Here is a 24,550-nt window from a genome sequence, read left to right as displayed (position 1 = left end):
GAGCCTGGCCTTCAACCCTAGGCTGGTGGTCTTCAGATCAAAGCGCCTGCCTCGTCAGGGAAGATGGGAATGGGAGTCCCAGAAACTTATGGAGGGCACCAGGTTGGGAAAAGCCAGAGGGTGGAAACATGGAAGGCAGGCATTATATGTGCGCGTGCGTGACAGAGAGGGAAATAAATGATGGCTCTAGGGAAAGGAGACGGCCTTAGAGGCTCCCAAACTGGACGGGGAGGGGGGAGGCCGGAGAAAGCTGCGTGGAAGAGCGACAGTGCCCAGGTCTCCCCAGGACGTGTGAATCTTTCAGCGGCGCCTCTTCCTAGGAGCGACAGGGAGAAACCGCGCCAGCAACCAGGAGAGCGAGGCGCGTCTTTGGAGTGGAGGACCGGGCCACCAAGCCGCTCTCTGTTCCTGCCGGGGTCGGCGATGCGCTCGGGGTGGGTCCGGCAGCCTTTCCGAGGAGGAGGAGGAGGAGGAGGAGGAGGAGGCAAGCGAGGCGCGGGCGCTCCGGCAGAAAAGACAAAGGCTTCTTCTGAGTGGAGAGGCCGCTCCTGAGGCGGGGACTGCAGCCGTCGAGGGGCGGGCCGGGGGCGGGCGCTGGAGCCGCAGCGGGCAGGCAGAGCGACGGCGTCGGCGGCAGGAGAAGGTGGAGGGAGCCGTTCTTCGGTGCGCACCGGTATGGAGGCAGGGGCGAGAAGGAGGGCGGCGGCGGCGACGCTGGCGGGGCGGTGACCGGGGCCGTCGGGCGGCGGCGATGCGCCCGCCCCGGCCATGGAGGAGCGCTGGCACCGGGGGCTGGCGGCGCTGGTGATGCTGCTGCTCTTCGGGGGGCTGGTGCTGCAGTACGTGTGCCCGGGTAGCGAGTGCCAGCTGCGGCAGCGCCTGGCCGAGGCCGCCCCGTCCGCCCTGCTGGCGCGCCAGGCCGGCCAGGGAGGGGACCCTTACCGGGCGGAGGACGAGAGCCCTCCGCGCTTCGTGCCGCGCCTGAACTTCTCGGAAGCCGACCTGCTGCGCCGCGTGGACTTCCAGATCGCTGGCGACGATCTGATCGTTTTCCTGCACATCCAGAAGACAGGCGGCACCACCTTCGGGCGCCACCTGGTGCGCAACATCCAGCTGGAGCAACCTTGCGAGTGCAAGGCCGGGCAGAAAAAGTGCACCTGCCTCCGGCCGGGCAAGCGAGAGACCTGGCTCTTCTCCCGCTTCTCCACTGGCTGGAGCTGCGGGCTCCACGCCGACTGGACCGAGCTGACCAACTGCGTCCCGGCCGTGGTGGACAGCAAAAAGGACGCCAAGCTGCGCCCCACCAGGTGAGACACAGGCGGGACGGGGGACAAAGCAGGGAGATTCCTACGGATGGAGCGGGCCCATCTGGGGTGGCCTGCGCGTCACCTTACTACGTTCAGAACAACACCCCCCTGGATCAGGCCCATGCCCCGTCTGGTTCAGCAGCCCAGCTGGCCCTGATGGGAAGAAGACGCTGGGCTAAATGGGCACTTGGCCTTATCTGGTGTCCCATAAGAACCAGAGCTCTCCATGGATATAGAGTGAGTGGAGGATGGCAGGCCTCAATCCTGTGCATGTTTACTCTAAAGGAAACCAGGGTCATCTTCCCATGAGAACCTCACAAGAGCCAGCTGAATCAGGCCAACGGCTCATCTGGTTCAACATTCCCTGTGGGGACACTGTGAGAACAGGATACTGGGCTATAGGGGCCATTGGCCTGATCCAAGAGGCTCTTATTATGTTCTTATGGGAATAAGACCCTGGTTTACATTGCAGTAAACATGCACAGAATTGAGGCCTGCTATCCTCCACTCTCCTGTTGCCCAGTTTTTGAGTAAAAACCCTGAAGAGTCCAACTTGGTCTCACAATCCCAAGCACGCCTGATCTGAGGGGAAATCGTTCCCTTGGTTCCAGTGGAACCTTCCAGGAGATGCCTGCCTGGAAAGAATTCCCAATCAACATTTCTTTTTGAGGAAACTGGGTTAGGATCTGGTCTTCTAGCACTGGCTTCTTAAAAATACACCGGGATCTAGATTTCCTCTTGGTTTCATCCCATCCTTTGCAAACAGAAAACTCCTTGCCTCTAAAAAAACTTATGGAGGGTTAATACATCTCCCTTCGCCTCATTTCTCCTTTCTGGAGAGAGAATCTTTCGCTCCATAGAACATGTAATCTCTCCAACCCTTTCAATTCTCACTCCAGTGTTCTAGCACAGTAATAAAAGCATTCCAATATTTCCCAGGTATCCTTCCCCCCCCTTCCGGACATTATGATCTGGCAATTCCTCCAGCCCTCCCCCATTGCCCATTCAAGAGCAATTTTATAGTAATCTGTTACCATCTCTGCAGATTACAGCTGTCCAGTTTGCGCTTGGGAACCTTAAAGATCCTCTCTTTTTTTTGCTGTGTTCTTCCACCCTCTGCAATTACCAGGAACCATGAATGCGGGTTATTCAAGTGTATCACGGGTTTTTGTTTTGTTTTGAAGTTGATTTCATTTATTTGGGTAAGCAAAGTCCTCTGCCTTTCCCCGAAATGCATCCTTTTATCGCCCATTGGCTAGTACTTAAGACTGAGCTAACAATGAAAACAATACCCAACTATTTAGGGTGCCTTCCAGATGTTCCTGGACTCCAAATCCCATCAGCATGACTGGGATTGATGGGGGCTGTTGTCCAAAATATCTGCAGGGCTCCATGCTGGAGAAAACTGATTTAGCAAGTGGTGGTACTTATCTCTTGATTTTAGGCCTGTTCACACAAGAGATACTAGATCTCAGGCATGTGGCCCTCTGGATGTTATTGGAATCCCAACTCCTATGATCCCCAGCCAGCATGGATGATGGAATTTGTAGGCCAACAACGTCTGAAGGTCCACAGGTTCCCCATTGTTCAGTGAGATGATGTTACCAAGCAGGCTCAAAGCCCCAGACACCTAAGGGATTACTGGGCCTTGTCTTCACAGCCTTATCTTTTCTGCTGTAAGCTCACTGCCCTTCCTCTGAGCCAGTTCTGCCCTCCCACCCAGCTAGATATCTTGCTTTTGGTCCTGTGTCCAAAATAGCATTTTCAGTTCAGTATGAAGTTGCTTCTTTGTAAACAGTGCTGTCTAGCACAAGGATGGTTGAATGTGTCATAAAAATTGTGTGAGGGTGTGTGTGTGAGAGACAGATGAACAGCCCTTTCAGAGTCAAGGTGCTCTTGCAACTTCTCTATGTGCTTTCTCCATCTGTTGATGCTGGTTGTGTTTGAGGAAGGTAGACTCTGCTGAGCCGTACAAGACCTCTCAATGGCTTTGAAAGTTCATGCTGCACTTCTTTGCTCCAGGGACTGCATTTTTCCATGCCCACCCACCTCCCTACTGCCAGTGGGAGCACCACATCTAGCGCCTAGCATGTTTGGGATCAAGCAGGGGCAGTAAGGGAAGGGAGGCCCACACCTTCCTTTGTAAAACATGAAATATGCAGAGTTAATTCTTTTCACTTACTGCCAGAGGTGTTTTTTTATTTCTCATTGAGTTTCAGCTTTATTTGTGTCCCCTAATTTCTTCTTTTTCTCAGCCCAACTACAAACATTGCACCTGGAAGGACATGAGCAGCTGCTGCTTGTTAATCCAGGAGCCTTGTCCATCTCAGGAACTGAGATAATGATTTGCTTGGTATTTGCAATTCAAAAACAGAGCCCCTGTTTAGCATACAAAAGACCTATTTTAAATAGTTTAAACAACTCTGGGGCTGTCAACTAATCCAATTTCTGGAGACTGATGGGATAAACTTTCCTGAGGTTCAGGGGTCTCTCCCAGTAATTGAATTTTATGTCTCTGCGTTCTTTGTTCCAGGGTCCTTTGCATTCGCTGCCTGTTTGTGCTTTTGCATGACTGGTCTTGGTCACTGATATAAAATATCTTCTAGTTTTTTGACTGGAGACCCAGGGAGAGAGCTGTAGCAAGAGATTGTCTGGGGCATATCCTGAGTTGCTCTGAAGTGTGAAATGCCTTGGGATCACAACATGCACAACATGCACAGATCAGCTGTGAACCAAGGAAACCACGGAGTCCCGGATACTCAGAGACTTGAGCTGCATATGAATTTGGGACAAGCAAATACAGCACAGGGCTTCTTTGTGTGTGCAGCGGGGGGGGGGGGGGGAGGCACAAAGGAGGGAAGGGTGTGTGGGATACAGGGCTAAGAGGCACAGCAGAGATCCGTCCTAAAATGGCTATTTGGAACAAAGGGATGTGCAGGCTGTGTGGCTTATCTTCAGCAGAGCATTCAATAAAGCTTGTGGTTCACCCAAGTCGCGTGGCTTACGGGCAGCTTTGTTTGTGACAGCTGTGGAAGGAAGGCCTGTGGTTTGTGGATAAATCCAGGAGACGATCTCTGCTGCCTTTTGGGGGAATCCTAGTTGCTTTCAGTCACATACAAATAGGACCAAGTTCTTCTGCAAAAAAAATGGTTTCTTTTCAGAAACCTTTCTCAAAAACAGCTACTCTGTGGCTTTTTATCCAGGGGGTTCTTTTCTCTCCATCTCTCTCTCTGTGTTCAAATCTTTCCTTATTTCTTTTAGGTCTCTAATCAGACCTGAAAGCCGCTGTGTTGATAAAGCCACTGAGGTGCGCTTATGAGCAGAGTTCTGATTTTTGAGAATCATCTGCGAATTTAGTATATTTTAAATCTTTGCTCTAAGAAGCAAGGTGACTTCTCACTCCTGAACTGGGTTTGGGTTTAAGTTTGGCATCTTCTGGTACTTGAAATTTCTAAATATATGCAGTCATTAAAAATGAAAAGAAAAGCCTGAACTGCGATGATAAGCACTGTTGCTGATAAGGGCATTTGTTCCCATTCCAAACAGTGCCTTGGATGCTTTTAAAAAAATACTTGATTGCAGTAATTAACAATTTGATTTTTAAAAAGCATATACAACTGTGATTATCCTAGTATAGGCAGGGTAAACATGAGGTGGTTCTGTGGCTGCCAGACATATTTCCTTAATATTCATTCTGTTGCATTCTATCTGAACCATCAGGTCTAAGCACAGATTTATGTGAAACCGGTTGTGTGTTGTCTTTCTCAAATTTCTTTCCCACCAGTTAACGCCACACTGCCATCTATGGTGAAGGCTCAAAATCATTACCCTTCTGCCTATCTTCATTCCAAGATGAGACCCCAGGCTTGTTGGTCTCCCCCATCCTTTCCTTTGTCTCTCTGTGTGCCTTTTGGAATTCCATTCCTTTCTCTCCTTGCAGGGCTGCATGCATCTGAAAATCCCTTTAGAAAGAAATAATCTTAACTGTGCTCATTCAAGACCCTGGATCCTTCTTTTATTCCATCCATGTGCTTGGTAGACATTCATAGGCGAGGCTCCAGGCTTGTTGAACTCTTCCAGCCTCCTTGCCCTTACCCCAAACCTGACTCTTTGTAAGACAGAGAGAGATCCAGTTCAGGAATCTGGGTGGCCAAGCCATCTTGTGGATCAGCAAACGTGAGGTTGGGGATCTGTCTACTGTAAAATAGGGAGGGTTTGCAATGTTGAACTCTTTCAAAACCTGGTCTAATCCTAAGGCTAGTTGATTTTCTTTCCGTCTTCTGCCCTTATTTCCATGTGAAGCAGGCCAGAGATCAGACTGGGGGGGGGTCCTGTTACTCCATAGGAGAAGACCCCCGGCTCAGCCTGTTTCATTCATTCATTCATAATTGTATTTGTATGTCACTTTTCCTCAAAAAAGAATCATGCTCAAAGCAGCTTGCAGCAAAGGAAGCAGGAAAGCATCTCAAAATCAACCATTGCAAGAAAAAAATCACAATAACATCATAAAATGACTGCATAACCCAACATTCCAGTGCTATAAATATAACAAGATTACATTAACATTACATTAAACCTCCTGGCTTGTCGATTTAACCTGGGCCCTAGAGATGCCCCTTCCGTGGTGTTGCTCACAGTCCTTCTCCTGCAGTGACCCTGGAAGGCTGCTGCAAGTGAGAGCAGACCAGGAGTAGGGAACTTCCAGCCCCCTTGGGACCCGGTTTGGCCCACCAGGCCATTTCCCTGCAATCATGGCCATCCAGCCATCAGCTGACATCACACGGTGGCATCAGCTGATGGGCTTGGAGGTTTAATACTGCATTGGCAGCACCACTCTGTTCCCAGCAGGATTTAATCTGTGCTCATCAGCCTGCCTGTGTCTGCATGCGCATGCCAGTAACGGCCAGAGGCAAAAAGTGGGTGGGGCAAAAGATGTGACCTGGAGGCAGACACAGGTACACCCACCACCTCCATCAGGACAAATAAGTGGCGTCATCAGAGCTCAAGGACACATTCCAGCCAGGCATAAGCACATAAGGGGCGGGGTGTGAAGCAGGGGCAGTGAGCGGCATGGCCTGGGGAGAGGGCTGCGAGCCAGATACAGAGGGCTGCAAGCCATATTTGGCCCCCAGCCCCAAGGTTTCCCACTCCTGCTTTACGCCTTTAACAATAATCCAGCATTCCCCCCCCCCCGCCCTGTCCCCATGGCTGCTTAGTTTAATATCTAGCCAGATAAAGAGTTCTGGAGAACTAGGGAGCTTGCAACATTTTGGTTGGCCAGGTATTGCCCTTCTGTGAATTTTGGATTTTTTTCTTTATGTGCTGACTTTTGCTTTTCTTGTAGAATCCCTCTTTCCCACACCCAAAAACAACAACCCCTAAAACAGTTTTAATGTCTCTGTACTCATCCTTTTTGGGGACGCGGGTGGCGCTGTGGGTAAAAGCCTCAGCGCCTAGGGCTTGCCGATCAAAAGGTCGGCGGTTCGAATCCCCGCGGCGGGGTGCGCTCCCATCGTTCGGTCCCAGCGCCTGCCAACCTAGCAGTTCGAAAGCACCTCCGGGTGCAAGTAGATAAATAGGGACCGCTTACCAGCGGGAAGGTAAACGGCGTTCCGTGTGCGGCTCTGGCTCGCCAGAGCAGCGATGTCACGCTGGCCACGTGACCCGGAAGTGTCTCCGGACAGCGCTGGCCCCCGGCCTCTTGAGTGAGATGGGCGCACAACCCCAGAGTCTGTCAAGACTGGCCCGTACGGGCAGGGGTACCTTTACCTTTACTCATCCTTTTTAATAAAATAATTGCATAGCCCTCTTACTAGCTGCAGTGATAGCCTCCTCCCCTGGAAATAATGTCTTCTTGATGAGCAATTATTGTGATTGCAGTTTGTGTGTGCTAAAAAAGGAAACCTGGGTGTGAACATCATTCTCTTCCCTCCTCCTCACACCTGTTAGATGAACTTGTGCTCGGTTTCTTTTGTGCTGTCAGTCTAACAGCCACCAGCTGGTGAGGGATTAGCCAAAGTTCTTTCTGCTGAGATCAGGCAGAGATAAAACACAAAAGAGCTACAGCCTTGGGCCTCCCTTTCAACAGATCTTCCAGGTACCATACCATACCTGTATTCTCATGTTAGTTGCTAGCTTTCCCTGACATTCTTTCTAAAGGATGCTTTCCTCAGCCTAGTGCTCTCCTGATCTATTGGAGTACAACTCCCATCAGCCCTAGCCAGCTCACTTGCTGATGGACATTATAGTCTAAAACTTCTGGAGAGCACCAGGTTGGGGAAGGCTGTTCTAAAGCTACAATCCTAGGCACTGAGAGTAAGACCTGTTTGACACAATGGGGTAGACTCGCTTCTGCCTGCAAGGCAAGTGCTCTGCCTCTGAGTTTTTATACTAATGGGACTTCCCTTTTTATACTAGTGGGGATACCGTTAAGATTCAATGAGTGGCTAGGAGCAGAGTGAGCCAATGACCCATCTATCCTGACATTCTCTTCTCATGGTGGCCAACTATATGCCCCCATGGGAAACCTTCAAGCAGGGCTTGAGCATAAGAGCCCTCTCCCCTCCTGCGATTTCCAGCAACTGTATTCAGAAGCATTGCCGGCCTTTTTTCAGCCAGAACTCACCAGATCTAAGTTCTGGCACCTCTCGGGTGGGTGACACTGCCACTCTAAGAAAATGAGGGAGGTGTCCACCTCTGGCACCTCTTTTTCTAGAAAAATAGCACTGAGCATGGCCATCATGGCTAGTAGCCGTTGATAGCCTTATCCTCCACAAATCTGCCTAATTCTCTTCTAAATCCATCCAAGCTGGTGGGCACCATTGCCTCTTGTGGGAATGAGTTCCATAGTTTAACTATGCTGCATGAAATTCTGTCCTGAATCTTCCATCATTCAGATTCGTTGGGTGTCCCCAAGTTCTAGTGCCACAACAAAGACAAACACGCACCATTTTATAAACTTGCCTGTTCTCCAAATGAAAACTCCAAATGCTGCCACCTTTCCTCTTGGGGGATTTGCTGCACCCCCTTTTTCATTTTGGTTGCCTTTTTCTGAACCTACAATGTCCTTTTTGAGGTGAGGTTGCCAGAACTGCTCACAGTATCCCAAATGCAGGTTGCACAATTGATTTGTATGGCAGCATTACACCAGCAGTGATGAATTTCTGTGAATATTTTGGTTCCCTTGTGGTTTCCAAAAGGAAGTGAAGCATTGACCCCAATTCTTTTTCACTGACACTCCTCCCCCAATCCCTGAAAACAAAGGGGTTCCTACTTTGGAACAGCTTCTACAACTAGGGTGTCAGGGTACATGGCAGAAACCCAAGCAGTGTTAGCCTGGGAATTTCCATCTCCTTTGAAACAGTCCTGTGTCTGGATGTCTTAATCCCAAATTAGCACCGGTCAGTTCATTATGGGAGACTGGATTAGGGAGAAAATGTTACTTTCCTGGGTCATTTGATTGACTCATAGTCACCACAGAGCTCCTGGCGAGGAAAGCAGAAGACAACATCCAGGAACAACAACAAAAAATCCGAACACCTGGGCAAGAGAGTCTGAAGGAATTGAGAGCCTTCCCAGCCTCAGCTAATTATTATGGAAAGCATCTACCTAACTTGTCTGTAGCAATAAATCCAGGGTCCATGTTGTAAAGAAGAGAAAAACGAAGCAACAGGGACCTCTGGAGATACTCGCAGTGGTGTTTGAGGCAGGAGTGCATAACAAGCTATATTGGAGGCTTTCCAGAAACCATTGACTCTTGCAAATGTCCCTGTGGTTTAAATTGAGTTTTCCTTTAAAAACCAAACACGCACAACTCTGTTATCCCTGGCTCTCTAGCAGTCAGGGATGGTGAACTGATGGCCCTCCAGCTGTTGCTGGATTGGCTCCAAGCGGCAGGGCCAGTAGTCAGGGCTGATGGAAGTAGCAGTGAAGCTACATCTGGAGAGCCATGAATTTTCCCACCCTGTTCTAGGTTAGGGATTCCTAATCTGGGCCATGCCTCTTTTGAATATAATGGACCACTTTGCCCCTTACGAGGAAACACCCTGGAAGGATGCTAGGAGGTACCGTATTTTTCGCACCATAGGACGCACTTTTTCCCTCCTAAAAAGCAAGGGAAAATGTGTGTGCGTCCTATGGAGCGAATGCAGGCTTTCGCTGAAGCCTGGAGAGTGAGAGGGGTCGGTGCGCACCGACCCCTCTCGCTCTCCAGGCTTCAGGAAGCTATCCGCTAGCCGTGGGAGACCCAGCTCTCCCACCGCTAGCGGAGCGCTGTATTAATCCCGAAGCGCGCCCCAAGCTTCTGGGTGCCGGCAAGGTCTCCGATAGCCGTCAAGGAGACCTTGCCGGCACCCAGAAGCTTGGGGGCGCTGAGCTCCGCACGCCCCAAGCTTCGGGATTAGTGCTCCGCTAGCCGTGTCTAGGCTGCGGATAGCAGCCTGCTTCCCGGAGCGTCGGGCACCCTGAAAGCAGAGCGCCCGGCGCTTCGGGAACACATCCGCAGCGTGGAGAGCCTTGCAGGAGTTCCCCGCAAGGCTCCCCACGCTGCGGATAGCAGCCTGCCGCCCGGCACGAGGAACGCCCTGAAGCAGAGCGCCCCTCGCGCCGGGCAGACATCCGCAGCGTGCGGAGCCCTGCAGCAGTTCCCCACAGGGCTCCCCACGCTGCGGATAGCAGCCTGCTTCCCGGAGCGTTGGGCGCCCTGAAAGCAGAGCGCCCGGCGCTTCGGGAACACATCCGCAGCGTGGAGAGCTTTGCAGGACTTCCCCGCAAGGCTCCCCACGCTGCGGATAGCAGCCTGCCGCCCGGCGCGAGGAGCGCCCTGAAGCAGAGCGCCCCTCGCGCCGGGCCGGCATCCGCAGCGTGCGGAGCCCTGCAGCAGTTCCCCACAGGGCTCCCCACGCTGCGGATAGCAGCCTGCTTCCCGGAGCGTCGGGCGCCCTGAAAGCAGAGCGCCCGGCGCTTCGGGAACACATCCGCAGCGTGGAGAGCTTTGCAGGACTTCCCCGCAAGGCTCCTCACGCTGCGGATAGCAGCCTGCCGCCCGGCGCGAGGGGCGCCCTGAAGCAGAGCGCCCCTCGCGCCGGGCAGACATCCGCAGCGTGCGGAGCCCTGCAGCAGTTCCCCACAGGGCTCCCCACGCTGCGGATAGCAGCCTGCTTCCCGGAGCGTCGGGCGCCCTGAAAGCAGAGCGCCCGGCGCTTCGGGAACACATCCGCACCGTGGAGAGCCTTGCAGGACTTCCCCACAAGGCTCCCCACGCTGCGGATAGCAGCCTGCCGCCCAGCGGGTGGGGCGCCCTGAAGCAGAGCGCCCCTCGCGCCAGGCATACATCCGCAGCGTGGGGAGCCCTGCAGCAGTTCCCCGCAAGGCTCCCCAAGCTGCGGATAGCAGCCTGTCGCCCGGCGGGTGGGGCGCCCTGAAGCAGAGCGCCCCGCGCGCTAGGCAGACATCAGCCAGCCCCACAAGCTCGGGGGACAGCAGGGAGGCGCAGCGCCACTATCCCGCTGTTCCTCGACCTGGTTCGGTTTCCCTGACCTGCTTTTGGGGGGGAAATAAAGGGAATTTTTTCCCCCCTTTATTTCCCCCCCAAAAAACTAGGTGCGTCCTATGGTCCGGTGCGTCCAATCGTGCGAAAAATACGGTATATCTGGAATATTTATTGGCTGCTTTTGTTGTTTAGTCATGTCCGACTCTTCGTGACCCCATGGACCAGAACATGCCAGGCACTCCTGTCTTCCCCTGCCTCCTGCAGTTTGGTCAGACTCATGTTGGTAGCTTCGAGAACACTATCCAACCATCTCCTCCTCTGTCGTCCCCTTCTCCTTGTGCCCTCCATCTTTCCCAACATCAGGGTCTTTTCCAGGGAGTCTTCTCTTCTCATGAGGGGGCCAAAGTATTGGATCTGTCCTTCCAGTGAGCTTATTGGCTGATACAAACAAGTTAATGACAGAGTTAGTGGCCAAGTTCCTCTTTTCTGCTTAAATGTCTCATAAGGGGGTACACTCACTCTTAATTGCCATTTGTATTTCATGTTCCTCCCCCCTCTGGTATCATATTGTGCTTTAAGAATCATTAAAACATACTCTTACTTACTTTTGTTTTAATGGACCTGTGACTCTATAATATATAATTGATTGTAGTCCTTGGGTTACTGGTGGTTCGTGGGCTTAATTCAGGTGGCCCAGGGCATGCGGCCCAGTGGTAGGAACTCTGATAAATAAGCTAGGCTCCAAATGGCTCCTTAAACCAGGGTTACAGTTGCCAAAACAGAATGCCTTGTTGCCATTTTCTTTATGTGCAAAATTTGTACAGTGGTGCCTCGCAAGACGAAATTAATTCGTTCCGCGAGTTTTGTCGTCTTGCGATTTTTTTCGTCTTGCGAAGCACGGTGTCGGGAAAGTTTTGGAAAAGCTTCAAAAATACCAAAGTCTTTAAAAACCTCAAAAAAGGCTACCACACCACGTTCTATGAGTTGCTCCTCGAAGTCAAGTCGCAACTGTATTAACGGTGTTAAGAAAAAGAAAACAAACTTGCCAGACGTTTCCGTCTTGCGAAGCAAGCCCATAGGGAAAATCGTCTTGCGAAGCAGCTCAAAAAACAAAAAACCCTTTCGTCTAGCGAGTTTTTTGTCTTGCGAGGCATTCGTCTTGCGAGGTACCACTGTATTTTTCCATAGGACCTTTTGGTTCCTGAAATTCATTCTGTTTGTGCAGATAAAATATAACAAAGAGAATTCTATAGGATGTGCTGCTAGTGTGTAAAAACAGTCAAGATCAAAGGATGCCCAGGCAGGCACTTCCAGATGGTGGAGACATTTGGCGCCCAGGCATCTTTACTTGGTCACAAGTGGCTGAAATTTGCACCTGGCAAATTTCAAATACTGGGCATGCCCACATTAACTATATTGATTTTTTAATTGTATTTTTGTTCCTTCTTTTATATTTTTTATTTTATTGCATTGTATTACACTTTTAATTCAGTGGAATGCAAATTGCAATACAATAAAATACTCTAAAATAACCAGTGAAGGTGCAATTAAAAATCACACAGCCTTTAGCATAGTGCATTATGTTTGCTACAACATGCAGGAAAATCATTAAGCAGTCCGCCAAGTTGGTTAATTTTCAAGACCTCCCAGATGCCATTGCTGTGGTCATGTGCCTGCCTCTGGAATTGTAGCTGGATTTTAAATGAATACTCAGCAGTCAGTCATAATCTCCTGGACTTCCTTTTTTGACAGTAGTGAAGGGGTGTGTGCATGTAATAGCTTTTAAAAGCTACTTCAGTTGCCATGGGTGTTTCTCATCCTGGAGGTAGATGTCATTTTAATAGACCTTTCCCATCGATAACGCACACGAATCCTGTGGAGAGGTGAGTGTGACGAGGGGGGAAGAGACAGAAGACTCGAAATGACAGTAAAGCAAAGAAATGAGCAGCAGTCAGAAATCATATCTCTGCCGGGACATAACTCAAGCTTTTGCTTTGGAATATTCTGCAGTCCCCAGTAGACGTCATACCAGTGCTGTCTGCATAAGTGACTTGTGCAATTAGGGAAAAGCTCATTCATGCTGAGTCAGACCCAGTGGTCAGTCTGGCTCCATATCGTCTGCACTGACTGGTAGCAGCTTCTCCAGGATTTCAGGCAAGGAGTCTCCCACAGCCGTACTTGGAGACTCCAGGGATGGAATCTGGGACCTTCTGCATGCAGAGCTAAGGCCATTCCAGTGAGTCTACTCTGAGGATGACTTAGCTAGATACAACCTCCTGGACATTCACCCACATAAAGCATAAAGCCCATGTATACGAATACTCTCAAAGTCCAGTCACTTTGCTTGTTTTGGGTTGTTTGGTAGAAATTGAGCCAACAGTGTGACGCGGCAGCTAAAAAAGCCAATGCAAGTCTGGGCTGCATCAATAGGAGTATAGCATCTAGATCAAGGGAAGTAATAGTGCCACTGTATTCTGCTCTGGTCAGACCTCACCTGGAGTACTGTGTCCAGTTCTGGGCACCACAGTTCAAGAAGGACACTGACAAACTGGAACGTGTCCAGAGGAGGGCAACCAAAATGGTCAAAGGCCTGGAAACGATGCCTTATGAGGAACGGCTAAGGGAGCTGGGCATGTTGAGCCTGGAGAAGAGGAGGTTAAGGGGTGACATGATAGCCATGTTCAAATATATAAAAGGATGTCACATAGAGGAGGGAGAAAGGCTGTTTTCTGCTGCTCCAGAGAAGCGGACACGGAGCAATGGAACCAAACTACAAGAAAGAAGATTCCACCTAAACATTAGGAAGAACTTCCTGACAGTAAGAGCTGTTTGACAGTGGAATTTGCTGCCAAGGAGTGTGGTGGAGTCTCCTTCTTTGGAGGTCTTTAAGCAGAGGCTTGACAACCATATGTCAGGAGTGCTCTGATGGTGTTTCCTGCTTTGCAGGGGGTTGGACTCGATGGACCTTGTGGTCTATTCCAACTCTATGATTCTATGATTCTAAATGCGTTCACCAGTGAAGAGTCAACAGTTATAAAGTGGACAGGCCAGCACTTATGTGCAGGAATTCACAAGATGGCAAATACATATCTAAAACCACAAATAAAACCTTAAAACATCAGCATTTAGAACTGTTGACATTGTACCACGAACACTCTAAGTTTGTCTCCTGGTAGAGAACTAAATGAATAAAAACTCAACCAATATTCAGGCAAGACAATACCCTTTTTTAATTGACTTTACTGCTGCAGTAAAGGACAGCCCCATACAGTGATGGGAACTGTAATAGTCACAGGGTTTGCACAGCTGTTACTATATGCCTTCTCACAAACAGCAGAAGTCCTATTTGTTACATAATTACTGCCATGTTGTCCATTACACATCAGCAGTGACATAACATTTTCAGAAACTCGTCAAGTTAACCGTTTAAGTTGGCCAGTACAATAAACTAACCTTTGATCAGGACAGTAAACAGAAGGAGATTGCATAAAAAGTTAATCTTTAAAGCTAATTGGACAGATTCTCCACCCTCCCTATCTCTGATCTGTATGGAAGGAGCATCTCTTTGAGATTTGTGGAGGTCATTCTGCCTCTTCTGTAACTATGTTCAAGCTAATACAGATTTTTGGAAGCAGAATATTAGGGTGCAAAAGCATTCCCTTCTCCAATTGAACACATTTCCATCACAGTGTGAGCAGACCAGAAAACTATGGTTAGCTTGGGAACAATCAGTGGTTTGCTATCGTGATCTGCTTCAATGTTGCTAAGTGTGGTTTCTTGGTTTGCTTAAATTTGGAAACTACTGTTATAGGAAGACTTACTGACAATCTCATCTCCCTGAATGTGAAAGAAGCAACAAGGGGATCAGCAATCTTGGACCTGATCTTCACTAAAAGGGAAGGACAGTAGTAGCAGAAATCTTGGTAGGAAGTGACCACATCCTCCAGGGGTTCATTATGCAGAGGAAAGGAAAAGCCAAGTGTAATTGGACACGCACTCTGGACTTTAGGAAAGCCAATTTCAAAGAAGCCTAAGGAAATGCTGGGTGTGATCCTGCGGTCAGAAATACTTAAAGAGAAGGGAATTCACGGTGGATGGGAGATTTTGAAAGGTGAGATACTGAAGGCAGAACTACAAACAATTACAACAAGAAAGAAAAGTAGGAGTCACCTAAAGAAACTGGTGTGGTTGGCTGCATAAGGAGTGTTTAGATGGCCTGGGATTTAAAAGGGGGTTGTATAAGAAATGGGGCAAATCATGAAGGAAGCGTTTAAACGAGTAGCCAGCCCTTGCAGGGAGAAGGTCAGGCAGGCTAAAATTCAGTATGACCTCAGACATGAATTCAGACCTCCAGGGTCTAATGAGCTGCACCCAGGGGTACTCAAGGAATTTGCGGGTGTAATCTCAGAGCCTCTGCCGATAATCTTTGAGAATTCTTGGAGTGCAGGGGAACTGGAGGTGGGAAAATGTTTTTCTCATTTTCTGAAATGAGGAAAAGAAGACACAAATACCTGGAAGATGGAGCAAATGACAACAAATTAGATTCCAACTGAGCATCAGGAAGAACTTTCCGATAGTGGGAACTGTTCGAAAAAGGAACAGAATGTGGTGGACTCACCTTAATTGGCTTTAGCTGCAATTCCTGCATTGGAGGGGGTTGCAGTACATGACCTTGTGCTCCCTACGGTTCTGCTATATGCCGGTCCTTATGCCAAGATCCGATACTCTGAATATCACCGGTGACAGTCCCACAGGAAAGAATAGTGCATGTTTAAAATGATATGTGTTTAAGATTCATAGTGTTGGTGGAACTTCAGTATGTGTGCTGGATTGGGGCCATGTTTTCTCCTTTTCCAGGTTCTGATTGCTGAGTTAATTATTTAGTGACACCTTTTTAAAGCAGCTCCGTGATGTTGGTGAAAAAGTCCTAAATGTTTTGTATCTGTATACAGCTCTGAAAGTGTTGGTTTATAGGAAGATACATAGCTGACTGCTCCAAGCTAGCACAAATTATTCATTATGTTTCATTTCATCCAATCTGTCATTTGTGCCAGTCCTTGTTTAGCAGAGGATGATTTCCACGCATAAGCAAAGCTTTCCGGTGCTCAGTAAAAGCAGTTTTTCTGTACATCAAGCAACAATCTCTGCCTTTCTGGGATATTATAAATTTTAAAATGGTACTATAAATGATTGCTTGCAATGCTGTTGAATGCATCTAAGCTTCTGGGGGAGATTCATATTTATAACTTGTGATCTGTTCTGAACTTGGCAGTATGTTATATTGAATTATCAAATGTAGGGGAGAATAATGGGTGAGTTTTAGGAAATGAAATATACATAGGTGGAGGTGTCATGAAGTTTTGCTGTGTAGGTTTTGCCTCTGTGCTGCATTAGCTGAGGTTAATTTGCTCTTTATTCATTTAAATCAGAATTGTTGGGAATCATGTTTGCCACTGATGCAAATGGGCACCAGAGGAAGGTATTAGTAGACTTGATTGCTTTTTAAATTTGACTACCAGAGGTGCTCTGGTATGCTGACGAGAATTGCTCTGTTTCTCGCAAATGGCACAGCGCCTAATGAATCACTTCAATGTACTTTCCTGAAAGAAAGCAGAGCAATTTAAATGTGCAGTGCCTTGATTTACATCAAATGGATGAGGCCTCTGTGTGCCATCCCTTGCATTAATTCTAGTTTCTCCAGCAACTATAATAATAAAGGCAGTGCTTCAGCACAGCATCCACTCAAATTAACTCATGTAGATCGCTGCAGCTTTACATGGAAATGGTGAAGTTAACATGCTGTGGAGAAGACTCCATCTGTATCTGAAACTCTCTCTTTTAAAAGAAGTAGCATGTTGGATGCGTGGGGGGTTGGGGGTGTTTGCAGGAAGCTGTGCAAATAGTGGGTGTCTGGTGTGCCACGCCCTTTGAGAACCACTGGTCCAGCCAGTCTCAGTTGTGGTTTGCAACCAGTTTTGGATGGCTGTTCCCTCCTCCTACACAGGACCAATTCTGCAGGTTCCCTGGGTTACTTGCAGAGGTGGCAGAGACTGCCTTTTATCTGCTGAGGTTGGTACACCAACAAAGACCCTATCTAGGGAGGGCAGGCCTAGCCTCTGTTACCTTTGCACTAGACTAGTGACCGCCAAGGATAACTGAAGTCCTTAGGCTACTGTAAGGCACTTTGTGAGGGGCTGCCTTTGCAGGTGGGTTAGCCGCTTCCTGTTGTGCAAAATGTGAACACCCAGGTGTTAGCTGGGTGTTAGGCATGCACAGTACCAATTTTATGCCAGTTGTAATAGTTTCCAGTGCACTTCTGGAACCCGTCTAAAGTGCTGGTGTTTGCTACCTAAATCAAGGGCAAGGAACCCTGTGACCCTGCCATTGTTGGATTCCCACTCCCATCAGCCTCAGCTATTGTGGCCAGTGATCAGGGATGATGGGAATTGTGGTCTAACCACTTCTGGAGGGCAACATGCCCGCCCACCCCCACAACACTAAATAGTTTTGAGCCAGGCTATCTGAAGGAGTTCCATTGGCCATATGAACCTGCCCATGCTCTGAGATCAGCTTTGGAGGCTGTGCTTCTGCACCTGCCATCAAGGCAGGGCCTTTTGGGTAGTGGGACCCTCCTCCAAGTAATATGGTTTCAGGAGAAGTTAAAGGGGCATTTTAGATTCCTAAATCTTTTTATTCATTTAGAAAACATAGATCACTCAAATGAAAAAGTTTTGCAAGCAGCGTAAACATAATATTGAAGATGCTGTTGTTTAGTCATTTAGTTGTGTCTGACTCTTCATGACCCCATGGACCAGAGTACAGTCCATAGGTTTACTATTGGAGATAGTAAACAGCTAAAGCCCACAATCCATTAAAAACTACACACAGGCATATATAAACAATCTTCATTAAAAACAAATATAAAATCAACAAAACTTTTAAAGCAGACACAGGTGACAAATATATAAATTATATAATTGCAACCCAAATCCCAATTGTTTTGAGTAGTGTTTTAAAAAATAATATATGGTGCTACCAGAAGTTGCTTTAAATGGATTTTAACTAATCTATATTGGCGTATTGCTGGCCTGTATATTGTGTTGGACTTACTTTTAAACATTTGGGTTTTTTTCTTGAAAATGCGAGTTTATATGCAAGGTTCCTTTCTGGAGCCTCTTGTGAGGAGTTCACCTTAAAAGGCAATCAATAAGAATTCAGCTATAAATAACTAACTTCCTTAAATAAAACAAGTTTCTATCTTGCAAAAATGAGCTTGGTGCCCGGATCTCTGAAGGATTCCTTGGTCCCCAGATTCAGAGAATGGGCTTTCTTGAGTTTTCTCTTGAGGGTCCCCCGCTCGTCACCACTCGCTCCCAGCTGAGGATTGCAATAGGAAATGGCTTCCTTGAAGCGGCTCTTTACCTTGCCAGCCTATTTCTCCATCTAGTCCACCACTGACCGGCAGCCTGTCCCCAGGGTCAGGGGCAGGGAAGGGTCTTTCCCATCAGCTGCTACTCTTGAAGTGGAGATGCTGGAGGCTGAACAGAGGAAACTGCCTTATACAGACCATTAGTCCATCTAGGTCAGTATCATCCACACTGATGGGCAGTAGCTCTCCAGAGTGTCTGACAGGAAATATTCCCAGCCTTCCTGGTGATGCCATTGGGGGTTGGACCCGGGACCTTCTGCATGCAAAGCAGATGCTCTGCTCACAGCAGTGGGTAAAATAACCTTTTAAAGGTGTATCTGAGCTCCCATCAGTGGGTGGAGCTAATGCTACTGGCTCTCCAGACGTTTTTAAAATCCAAAACATAGCTACTCAAAGGAAATTGCTGAATTGGGCTTTGGAAATGTGTTTTTGCAAGCACTGCAGCCAGGATTCCCAGAGCGCTTGTGGATGATGCGCTGTTCCCCGGGCTAAAGCAAAGGTGTAGCAGGTGGTAGAAGTTCAAAATAATAAGTGATGTTTAAGGTGGAATCAACAGTGGCTTTACAGCACTGTGTACCAAAACACTGGTCACTTTTCCTTGCTTTGGTTTTTAAAAATGCTTTTCTTTTTAGAACTCTTGTCTACAGAAACAAAATTTGTGTTTTGTGTTGTTTCCCCCTATTTGATTCTTCTAGGTATTCTGTGCCAATTGCTCATTGCCTTCTTGTGTTGATGTTCTTCTCACATGTCACACATAGGCAGACATAGGCTGCAACATTTTGCTCAGTTGATCAGTTAGATTAATAGATTATTTTAAACCCTAGAAAGATTTTTGTGATAAGCCAGGGAGCAGGGTTCTCCACTCCTTTAAAATAGTTCAACAACAACAATACTTATGAAAGTTTCAGAAGGCAAGTATGGTCTTAGGAGAGGGAACGTCTCCCATGAAGTGATGCCTGTGGCTGCTTTGAGGTGGTTGTTTTCTTTAAAGAGAACAACCAAATAAGTTTCCAAACCAGAAGCATACAGGGAGTTTTCTGAAGCTGTTTTTCTGCATTATTTATTTGCTTAATAACAAATAGCTCCAGAAAACCCCCAGTATGCTTCTGGTTTGGAAATGGTTGCTTTTACCACATAATAGAAATAATCGACTGAAACAAGTACAAATGAGATTTCTTCAAATCAGCCTTCTCCCCACTCCCATTAATTTTGCCTTTTTGGATCCTGATTGAATCTTTCTTCCCTATTTAGCAACCTATGGACCTCTCTTCTGCTTTTTAAAAAAATAATAACCAGTAGGTAATTATTTTATTTAGACCTTTTTTGTGTTTTGTTAACACAGAACATCTTCCTTTTCTCACTGCATATGTGTTTGCATGTGAATTAAGTGAAATTTTAAAAGTGATTGCTGATTACTTTTAATGCCTTGTGCTGTTAAAAATGATGTCCATCCAGATTTGCATATTTCAGTACAGATGTAACTGCAGGGTGCTCCTCCCACATCTCCAAAGAGCGTTGAAAAGTCATGAGCGAGCCAATTACAGACCCAGATGTCCAAAGGGATCTGGGATTCGATTCAAATTGCATTACTTTTCTGGCAGCTGGAAGAGGTATCCTGTAGATGTGATAGAACAGCATTTCTATAGTCGAGAGAGCTAATTTTGTGGCATTAAGCTGTCTTGTTCATTTTGGAACATGCAATGCTGTACAGAAGGAACGTTATTCTTTATCCAGACTCCTTTATTTAACTCTCAACTGGCATTTAATGTAAGCCCAGTATCTATCTGAGCACCTCTCCTGATATAAACATATCTGGACATTTCAATCTTCACCTGAAATCCTCTAACAAAGGTTTGCAGGGTGGTGATAAGGGAGGGGATCATTTTCAGTAGTGGCTTCCCACTTGTGGAATGTTCTTCCCATTGTCTGCGGGTTCTGTCATTAGTGTCCTTTTGGTGCTAGATAAAAACTCTCCTCTTCTCCCAGATGTTTGACTGATGGTGATGTTTTGCTGTTTATTGATGTGTTTTTGCTGTTGTTTTATTGGGTCTGTTTTTGTTAATAAAAAATAAAATGTTATGCTAAGTGTTTTTAATGTTTTGTAAGTTGCTTCCTGGGGGACGCAGGTGGCGCTGTGGGTAAAACCTCAGTGCCTAGGACTTGCCGATCACATGGTCGGCGGTTCGAATCCCCGCGGCGGGGTGAGCTCCCGTCGTTCGGTCCCAGCTCCTGCCCACCTAGCAGTTCGAAAGCACCCCTAAGTGCAAGTAGATAAATAGGGACCGCTTTATAGCGGGAAGGTAAACAGCGTTTCCGTGTGCAGCGCTGGTGCTGGCTCGCCAGAGCAGCTTCGTCACGCTGGCCACGTGACCTGGAAGTGTCTCCGGACAGCGCTGGCCCCCAGCCTCTTAAGTGAGATGGGCGCACAACCCTAGAGTCGGACACGACTGGCCCGTACGGGCAGGGGTACCTTTACCTTTAAGTTGCTTCCTAGTGTGCAAGCAACAAATAAATTGAAGAAATAGTAATGTACACAACCCTGGATGTGCTTACTAGGAAGTGTGCTGTGTTGAACAGATTGGGCTGGATGAACCAATGGAATGTAAGGCAAGTTCACGTGCTCCTGATGTATGTTGAGTGGTGACCTAATTCTAAAATAATTTCGGGAGCTTTGTGGGCTGTGTGTTTGATCTCGATGGGCTCAGTAGGGTTCTCCACACCTGGTTATTTAGGTGGGAAAGGTGTGACTTGAATCCTTGGCATGTTTTGACAGGAACAGCCATTCCCCCCCCCCCCCCCCGCTGGCTTGGAAGTCTAGTCAGCATCTTGGGAGTTTGTGCCTGCCCAAGTTCCTGTGACCAAAAACACAGCTGCAAGAGGTATTTTTGTCAGGTGGATGCATCATCCCCAAAAGTAGAACAAGCAATATGCAAGCTACAACTTAGAAAAATAATGTTAGACCACTCTGAACCTAAATTCTGTAGTTCTGAACTGGTGTCAGGTTTGGCCTGGATAGACAGACCGAAGCTTAAATTGATATAGGATGAAAAGGTGCTGCTGGTTAGGGCAGGTATCGTCAACCTTTTCAGACCCAGGACCCACTTTAACCCAAACATGCATTTGGGGACCCATTTCTCCTGTTGCATGGATCAGGCTGTGACCTACTAGTGGGCCTCAGCCTGCCAGTTAAAGGCAACTGGTGTGTGGCCTGTTTTGAATGGGGTCAGACTCCCAGTTGAAAATCAGAATGTGCTTAATCGTTGTCCTGCCTTTATTTCTTTTACTGGGCAAGCCAACCCTGGACATGGCAATTCATGCCCTGGGCTCTTCCAAGTTATATTACTGCAGTGCGCTGCACATAGGGCTGCCTTTGAAGACTGTTGGGTAATTTCTGTTGCTCCAGAATGCAGCTTGCAGTGTTCTTTTCAGAGGAGCATGCAAATCAGGCACAACACACACACACACACACCCCTTAACTAATGCTATGGCACCTACATTGGTTACTACTTGGTTTGGGGGCTCAATTCAGATTGTTGGTTTGTACCTAGGGCAGGGATATGGAGCCTGTAGCCCCATATGTCACTGGAGTGCAGCTTCCAGTTTCTGAGGCTGATGGGAGAGGGAGGCTGATAACATCTGGAGGGCCACAGGCTTCCACATGGCCTTTCCTAGGTGGCCACCATAGCTTGCGTTTCTGCTTGAATGTGGCAGATGTTCCCACAGGTAGTCAGGAGGAGAAGCTTGGGTACACTGCTGGGAGCGGGAGGGGTCCTTCCTAGCAAAGGGCATTGTAATGAAAGATGTCACCTACATAATGTCATTCTAAGCTTCGTGGAATATTTGACCTCCACCGGTTGACCAGTGCACCAGCCCTCACTCTTCTGCTGCTGACTACAACAATGAACTATAAGAACATAAGACAAGGCTCCTAGATCAGGCCAATGGCCCATCTCATCCAGTATCTTGTTCTTACCATGGACAACCATGCACCGCTTCCAGGAAGCCCACAAGGAACCCCTGAGCTCAACCATCAACTCTCCAGTTCTGATTTTATTTATTGTTTTACAGCATTTGCACTCTGCCCTTCAGCTGAAAAGGCTCCCGGAGCAGCTTACATCAAATCAAAACAAGGCACTTCCTACCTGCAGGCTTACATTCAAATAAATAAATAAATAAATATACAACACACAAGGGAAAAGAGTCAAGGAGGCAAGAGGAAACTCAGGCACCAATTTCTACACATTTGCTCCTGTACTGACCAGCTGGCACAGTTCAGGGGCAGGTGTGCCTGATGGAGCTGGCCCCCCAGAAAAGTGGATGCAATGAACCTTCTGCTTCCTGTCTCTCCCACTGGGGCAGCCTGATGGAATGGCTGCCTCTCAAGGGACAGTTGAGGGGAGAGGAGGTCTGATTCCCAACAGCTGAGCATTCACTGGTTGAGACAGTGGAGGTGGAACACAGCCGTTGGGTCTAGTTGCCATTTATAGCCTTGTCTTCCATGTGTTTGTCTAATGATCCTTGTATGGCCATCATGACACCTTGTGTGCATGTAGGAAGCATGGAATCGTAGTTATTTCTTTTTAATCTCCAGAGAAAGGTTCTTCCTGTTCACACGTATTTTTCTTCACTTCTCTCCGCTCAGAGGTGGTTGTTCTCTTGTAGGATTTGTTGGTGAAAGCTTGAATCAGGGCTTGTCAGCAGTGCCTTCCAGATGTTGTTGACCTGCAACTCCTGTCACCATCCCTGGCTATTGGCCATGTTGGCTGGAGCTACTGAGAGATGGAATCTGACAACACCTGGAAGGCATCACACTTGCTACCTGTGGCCTAAAACTATCTGCTCGAAAGCAGCTGTCAGAAGGTGTATGGGAGACAGACAGAGGCAGAGAGAAGCTGATGAGTAATTGTCGGTGAGATCTCTAAAGGCAGGAATGAACGTTTTACACAAATTAGTAAATTGCACCATTCTATAACTACTGAGGCTCCTTTCCTCTCCTTCAAAATACAGTGGTGCCTCGCAAGATGAAATTAATTCGTTCCGCAAGTCTCTTCGTCTTGCGAGTTTTTCGTCTTGCGATGCACGCTTTCCCATAGGAATGCATTGAAAATCAATTAATGCGTTCCTAGGGAAACCGCCTTCAGACCAGGTCCGGGGACAGTCTGTCCCCCGACCTCTTCTGAAGGCTGGGGGGGGGGCGAAAGTCTTTGCCCCCCCCCCGCCTGCATTCAAAAGCCCTCCGGGGTGCGCTGCGTTTCTCCGCTCTCCCGGGAAGGCAGGCAGGGGGGAGCAAAGACTTTTGCCCCCCGCTGGCCTTCAGAAGAGGTCCAGGACCTCTTCTGAAGGCCGGCGGGGGGCGAAAGTCTTTGCTCCCCCCCTGCCTTCAAAAGCTGTCCGCCCAGGCTTCGCGGACCTCTCCGCAAAAAGCGGCAGCGCTGCCGCTGCTTGCGGAGAGATGGCGGCATCCTGAAGCCTGGGCGCGCCGAGATCAGCGCACCCAGGCTTCGCGGCCCCGCCCCCGGCATCGGGACATGGTCCCGATGGCGGGCGGCGGGGGGAGGCGTTCCCGCCCGTCCACCGGCATCGGGGCATGGTCCTGATGGCGGGCGGCGGGGGGAGGCGTTCCCGCCCGTCCACCGGCATCGGGGCATGGTCCTGATGGCGGGCGGCGGGGGGAGGCGTTCCCGCCCCACCGCCCGGCATCGGGGCATGGTCCGGGGCTTTTAAATTGCCCCGGAACAGCGGAGAAGTCCCCCGCTGTTCCGGGGCTTTTTAAAATGCTGGCGGGCGACAGCGGAGGCTTCGCTCCCGCCCGCCAGCATTTTAAGATCGCCCCGGCAGCGGAGAAGTCCCCCGCTGTCCCGGGGCTTTTTAAAATGCTGGCGGGCGACAGCGGAGGCGCTTCCCCGCTGTCCCGGAGATTTCCCTATGGGCTTTCGTCTTGCGAAGCAAGCCCATAGGGAACTTCGTCTTGCGAAGCGCCTCCAAAACGGAAAACCCTTTCGTCTAGCGGGTTTTCCGTCTTGCGAGGCGTTCGTCTTGCGGGGTACCACTGTAGTTAAAGTGGAGCTGAATTAATGCCCCCAACTGCTTGTCTTGATGCATTTACAGTGGTACCTCGGGTTACGTACTTGGTTCGTTCTGGAGGTCCGTTCTTAACCTGAAATTGTTCTTAACCTGAGGTACCACTTTAGCTACTGGGGCTACCACGCCGCCGGAGCACAATTTCTGTTCTCATCCTGAAGCAAAGTTCTTAACCCGAGGTACTATTTCTGGGTTTGTGGAGTCTGTAACCTGAAGCGTATGTAACCTGAGGTATCACTGTAA

The 24,550-nt window shown here is 48.5% G+C and overlaps 2 protein-coding genes across 2 annotated transcripts in view; one reads left to right on the top strand and one right to left on the bottom strand.

Annotated features, from left to right (window-relative positions):
* The window catches only part of LOC144326225 (uncharacterized), a 53,739-nt gene extending 52,969 nt beyond the window's left edge, over positions 1–770 (bottom strand). Inside the window, exon 1 of the mRNA XM_077922680.1 lies at positions 222–770. Within this exon, the coding sequence (XP_077778806.1) occupies positions 222–770 (549 nt within the window). The remainder of the gene's footprint in view (positions 1–221) is intronic.
* The window catches only part of HS6ST2 (heparan sulfate 6-O-sulfotransferase 2), a 153,004-nt gene continuing 128,630 nt past the window's right edge, over positions 177–24,550 (top strand). The window contains exon 1 of the mRNA XM_028716038.2: positions 177–1,307. Coding sequence (XP_028571871.1) covers positions 769–1,307 — 539 coding nt within the window. The 5' untranslated portion in view covers positions 177–768. The remainder of the gene's footprint in view (positions 1,308–24,550) is intronic.

The sequence above is a fragment of the Podarcis muralis genome, chromosome Z, assembly GCF_964188315.1.
Source record: "Podarcis muralis chromosome Z, rPodMur119.hap1.1, whole genome shotgun sequence".
NCBI lineage: Eukaryota > Metazoa > Chordata > Lepidosauria > Squamata > Lacertidae > Podarcis > Podarcis muralis.
The sequence above is the reverse complement of the archived record's forward strand: the minus strand, read 5'-3'. Positions and strand labels throughout refer to the sequence as shown.